Genomic DNA, 424 nt, shown 5'->3' on the forward strand with positions numbered 1-424 from the left:
AGATGAGGAGCATCGAGTGAAGATGAGGAGCATCGAGTGAAGATGAGGAGCATCGAGTGAAGATGAGGAGCATCGAGTGAAGATGAGGAGCATCGAGATGAGGAGCATCGAGTGAAGATGAGGAGCATCGAGTGAAGATGAGGAGCATCGAGTGAAGATGAGGAGCATCGAGATGAGGAGCATCGAGTGAAGATGAGGGGCATCGAGTGGAGATGAGGAGCATCGAGTGGAGATGAGGAGCATCGAGTGAAGATGAGGAGCATCGAGTGAAGATGAGGAGCATCGAGTGGAGATGAGGAGCATCGAGTGGAGATGAGGAGCATCGAGTGGAGATGAGGGGCATCGAGTGGAGATGAGGAGCATCGAGTGGAGATGAGGAGCATCGAGTAAAGGTGAGGAATATCGAGGCGAGATGAGGGGCATC

General features: G+C 52.6%; 1 protein-coding gene across 1 annotated transcript in view; it reads right to left on the bottom strand.

Annotated features, from left to right (window-relative positions):
- LOC106512546 (uncharacterized) overlaps nt 1-418 on the bottom strand; it is a gene marked incomplete at its 3' end in the record, with an annotated part of 1,790 nt that extends 1,372 nt beyond the window's left edge. Inside the window, exon 1 of the mRNA XM_014001140.1 lies at nt 4-418. Within this exon, the coding sequence (XP_013856594.1) occupies nt 4-363 (360 nt within the window). The remainder of the gene's footprint in view (nt 1-3) is intronic.
- Nucleotides 419-424: the final 6 nt, after the last annotated feature.

Source organism: Austrofundulus limnaeus, unplaced genomic scaffold (assembly GCF_001266775.1).
Source record: "Austrofundulus limnaeus strain Quisiro unplaced genomic scaffold, Austrofundulus_limnaeus-1.0 Scaffold8002, whole genome shotgun sequence".
In the NCBI taxonomy this organism is placed as follows: domain Eukaryota; kingdom Metazoa; phylum Chordata; class Actinopteri; order Cyprinodontiformes; family Rivulidae; genus Austrofundulus; species Austrofundulus limnaeus.